General features: G+C 49.2%; 1 protein-coding gene across 1 annotated transcript; it reads left to right on the top strand.

Moving 5' to 3' along the window:
- Window positions 1-946: 946 nt before the first annotated feature.
- On the top strand, window positions 947-2980 carry Adrb2 (adrenoceptor beta 2). Its single transcript, XM_027949377.3, has one exon. It carries the CDS (start codon window positions 1184-1186, stop codon window positions 2432-2434), a length of 1251 nt encoding a protein of 416 aa, XP_027805178.1. The 5' UTR covers window positions 947-1183; the 3' UTR covers window positions 2435-2980.
- The last annotated feature ends 2084 nt before the right edge of the window (window positions 2981-5064 follow it).

Below are 5064 nucleotides of genomic sequence, written 5' to 3'. Positions count from 1 at the left end.
CCCAATATATATATATACACACACACAACTCAAGCTCCTAACAAAACCTAAAGGGTAAAATTATGTGCTCAATGCCTGCAAATTCCCAAGGAGGGCACCAAAAACTCCTGACAGCACGCGTGCTTGAGGAAAACGACAGTTGTTTAAGTCACCTCCTGAGATCTTGCCAACGCGTTTGAAAGGGAATATACTGGATGTCAGGGGATGGGGGGCGGGGGAAGAGATGGAACAGAAAGTGTCATTTGTGAATGCTGCAGATGAGGGCAGATGTGAGTACCTGGAAGGGGATATCCATGGCTGAGTCCGCTTGCCTGCCTCCAAGCGAGCCTTCTGTGTGTTTATTTCTTTTTGTGTGTGTTCATGCCTTTGAGCTTTTGGTTGCTTCTGTGTTTGTTTACGGATACCTCTCTGGGTTGGACAGCAGTGACTTTGTGCCTGTAAGTTGCTGCGTGAGCCCGCGCAATGTGCATGTTGGTGCGCTGGGCGGGTGTGTCTCAATGTCTGTGGCTGTGGTTCGGTATAAGTCTGAGCTTGTCTGTCAGGGTGCATTTGTGCCAGTATGTGTGTGTCTTGATGGGCATTCTCTCAATTCCGAAAGTGGTGGAGTATTCGGATGCTGCTCTCTGCGCTGAGACCTCTACTACCCAAGGCAGACAAGTAGCAGCCACAGAAGAGCCCAAAGCTCCTGAGTTGACTGGTAAGCACAACCTCTCCAGCTTTATCCTTCTGGGGCCAGCTAGGGTAGCCTGGAGGGAGTGGTGGCCCGCCCGCCCTGGAGCAGCTGGGCCCCGCCCGCCCGGGCTAGCTCCAGGATCCGGCGGGCGAGGGGAGGGGAGGAAAGGCTAGCGGTGCCTCGCCCCTTTGGGACTGCAGGCGCGCGATTGGCCAAAAGTTGCCGCACGTCACGGGGAAGGCAGTTCCCCTAAAGTCCAGTGCACATAACGGGCAGAGCGCACTCCGAAGCGACTTCTCCAGAGCGCGGGCTGCAGTGACCGGCTGCGCGAGGTCAGAGCACCCCACAAGCTGAGTGGGCAGGACGCGCCCCCACCGCACCCACCCTACGGCTGCTGAATGAGGCTTCCAGGGGTCCACTCGCTGCCTGCAGCGCCCCGCCGGAGGTGCGCCCGTTGAGGCGCGGCCAGTGAGCAGGCAGCCTGTGCGCTCACCTGCCAGCCTGCGCGCCATGGGGCAACCGGGGAACGGCAGCGACTTCTTGCTCGCATCCAATGGAAGCCATGCGCCGGACCACAATGTCACGCAGGAACGGGACGAGGCGTGGGTGGTGGGCATGGCCATCGTCATGTCGCTCATCGTCCTAGCCATCGTGTTTGGCAACGTGCTGGTCATCACAGCCATTGCCAAGTTCGAGCGACTGCAGACGGTCACCAACTACTTCATCACCTCACTGGCCTGCGCTGACCTCGTCATGGGCCTAGCGGTGGTACCGTTTGGGGCCAGCCACATCCTCATGAAAATGTGGACTTTTGGCAACTTCTGGTGTGAGTTTTGGACTTCTATTGATGTGTTGTGCGTCACCGCCAGCATTGAGACCCTGTGTGTGATAGCAGTGGATCGCTACTTTGCCATCACATCTCCCTTCAAGTACCAGAGCCTGCTGACCAAGAATAAGGCCCGGGTGGTCATTTTGATGGTATGGATTGTGTCGGGCCTTACCTCCTTCTTGCCCATCCAAATGCACTGGTACCGGGCCACCCATCAGGAAGCCATCAAATGCTATGGCAACGAGACCTGCTGTGACTTCTTCACGAACCAAGCCTATGCCATTGCTTCCTCCATAGTGTCTTTCTACTTGCCCCTGGTGGTCATGGTCTTTGTCTATTCCAGGGTCTTCCAGGTGGCCAAAAGGCAGCTCCAGAAAATTGACAAATCTGAGGGGCGATTTCACGCCCAAAATCTCAGCCAGATGGAGCAGGATGGGCGTGGTGGGCATGGTCTTCGAAGGTCCTCCAAGTTCTGCTTGAAGGAGCACAAAGCTCTTAAGACCTTGGGCATCATCATGGGCACTTTTACCCTCTGCTGGCTGCCCTTCTTCATTGTGAACATTGTGCATGTGATCAAGGACAACCTCATCCCTAAGGAAGTTTACATCCTCCTAAACTGGGTGGGCTATGTCAATTCAGCTTTCAATCCTCTTATCTACTGCCGGAGCCCAGATTTCAGGATTGCCTTCCAGGAGCTTCTGTGCCTACGCAGGTCTTCCCTAAAGGCCTATGGGAATGGCTACTCCAGCAATGGCAAATCAGAGTACACAGAGGAGCAGAGTGGATATCACCTGGGGCAGGAGAAAGAAAGCAAACTGCTGTGTGAGGAGCCCCCAGGCACGGAAGACTTTGTAAACTGTCAAGGTACTGTGCCTATCGATAGCATTGATTCACAAGGGAGGAATTGTAGTACAAATGACTCACTGCTGTAAATGCAGTTTGTTTTTCTTTTTTACTTTTTAAGACCCCCCCAACAGAACACTAAGCAGACTATTTAACTTGAGTGTAATAAATTTAGAAAAAAAAAATGTATAGAGATTTGCAGGAGGAGATATCCTTCTGCCTTTTTTTTTTTATTTTTTTAAGCTGTAAAAAAGAGAAGATGTATTTGAGTGAATATTTGTTTCTTGTACAGTTCAGTTCCTCTTTGTGTGGAACTTACAAGTTTATGTCTGAAGGGCGTTAGTCCTAGGACCCGGGTCTGTATGTTTTGATGACTTTTCCATGTATCTACCTCATTGGTCAAGTATTAGGGTTATTATATTGCTGCTGGTAATTTGTATCTGAAGGAAGATTTTCCTTCCTGCACCCTTGGACTTGAGAATCCTGAATATCTCGGACCTTTCAGCTGTGAACATGGACTCTCCCTCGCTCCTCTTATTTGCTCAAATGGAGTGTTGTAGGCAGGGATTTGAGGGACAGCTTTGTTTTCCTGAGCAAAGTCTAAAGTTTACAGTAAATAAATTGTTTGACCATGACTTCATTGCACCTGTTTCTCCAAAACCCCTTGACTGGAGTGTCCTTGCCTCTCCCACTGGAAACCACAGGTAACTATTTGTAATAACTGCCTAGTGGCTTAATGTGGAAGGATACAAGAATGACATGCACTGGCTGCTTAACCCTTTCATGTACCTATGAATCTGTGGCTACAAACATGTGTTTCTCCTAAACTCTCCTTGTGATCCAGATCAGTCCTGCCTGTTCTCAGCATAGCTCAGCTCTTCCTACAGTTGTTATTCTGTGTTGTTACCTCAGAAACACTGACTCATAGAAACAGAGTTATGGGCATATGTTTTATCCCTCCCCATGCCCCCGCCACCCACCTCCAGGTCTGCTTGTTTAATAACTGCGTATATTTATATCTTTGCTATGTCTTATAGTGGAGCCCTTTGTACTACATCAGGGCTTGGCATTTTCAGGATAAGGAAGATGTTCTTGTGCAAATGCCACTCAGCCGTAGCCTTGTAATTCCAAGGGACTATCAGAGGGCATTGGTTAGAGGGAGCAAAACTGGAAAGCACCTAACTGATGAATACCTCATAACCCAGAAACCAGATTCGAATCCTCCTTCTCCCATCCCTTTTCTCCTTTTCCATTAATTTCCCACACTTCAGTATAAACAAGGTTTCTTGTCTTCAGTACTGTTAACATTTTGGACCACGTTAACTCTTGGTCGTGGGAGAGCAATCCCATGCATTGGTGGGTGTTTAGCAGTTCCCCGCCTCTACCCATTACATGCCAATAGCAGCCCCCAGGTTAGGACAACCAAAAATGTCTGCAGACATTACCAAATACCCCCAGGACAGAGAGCCACTGATATAAACTTTGATCATCACAACTCATCTTCCGATTCCACCTAATGGAAGCACTGTATTGGGCAGAGCCTCAGTTCCCCCAGTTGGTGACAGACCCCAGACCGGCACTCCTGCTCTCCACCAGGCTGCCTTCTCACTTGCTTTGCTGCTGCCCAGATAGCAGCCGTGAGGCACTTAGAAGGTTTAGGTCTGCACACGAGAGTCGTTCGGGAGGATTTATCAGTGGAGGCGAGGCCTGTGGGCCCTAACTGCCTGTTTGTAGAGAGATTATAATACTGTTAAGAGGCAAGGAAGGGAAATCACAAAAGTAAACACATTTCTTTTCGCAGCCCCTTTCTATTTTTGCCTGTGTATCAGAGCCAGAGCTTGGCCCAGGTTTCATGGAGTGGATCGTCCTGCTTGGCAACGCCAAGCTGGGAAGGATCAGCCCACAGGGTTCATTGCCATTTCACTTGTTCACGAAGCTGACTCCTCTTCTGTCTTCCCTTCTGTCCCAGCCAAGGTCCCCAACCAGAGAAGCACTGGCCTTCTCTGCTTCCTGTCAACTCACTGATGGGGCATCAGGGCAAACACTGATCCCTCAGAAGAACATCAGGCACATGTTTTTGGAATATTCCATGGCAGATTGGAGAGTGCAAGCCATTCAGTGCTTTTAAGTTTTGTCCAAGGTTTTCATACCTATTATTACACTCTCCTGCTCTGGGCCCCACACCCAGAGATGCGGGCAGCTTCTGAGACTATCTTCACACTCTCGATAGCCTCACAAGAGCTTGGATTTGGAAGAGCCCATAATCCGAAGAGAACAAAAGCCTGTGAGGTGGAATGACATGCCCAAGGTAAGCAGCCAGAGATGTCAGGGCAGGACTAAGGCCAGGGGACCTATTACCATCCAGGAACTGCTGTCTTCTCTCTACCACCTTGTTATTAAATCCTGCCCTCACCATCAATTGTGGAAAATTTTCCCTGGGGCTGTAAAAATTTCACTTCAGCAGATGCTTTTATTTTTTCTGAATCCTTAATACAAAATTCAGGGAAGAAACCAATAATCTGCAATAGGGACAAGAGAAAGAATTGTTTGTTTTACTCTGCAAGAATCCACTAGGCTATTCTCTGCAGTTAGAGAAACTGAGAGATTCCTTAACTCTTTATGACCTACCAGTGATTTCAAACCACTCCAGGTAGAAATTATGCAGTCTTGATTAAAAAACAAAAGTTGGAAACTTGTCTGTCATTATTTGTCATTATTT

The sequence above is a fragment of the Marmota flaviventris genome, chromosome 5, assembly GCF_047511675.1.
Source record: "Marmota flaviventris isolate mMarFla1 chromosome 5, mMarFla1.hap1, whole genome shotgun sequence".
Lineage (NCBI taxonomy): Eukaryota > Metazoa > Chordata > Mammalia > Rodentia > Sciuridae > Marmota > Marmota flaviventris.
The sequence above is the reverse complement of the archived record's forward strand: the minus strand, read 5'-3'. Positions and strand labels throughout refer to the sequence as shown.

Bases quoted from the DNA above. Each gene is read 5' to 3' on its own strand.
- Adrb2 (XM_027949377.3), top strand. From the start codon at position 1,184: ATGGGGCAACCGGGGAACGGCAGCGACTTCTTGCTCGCATCCAATGGA.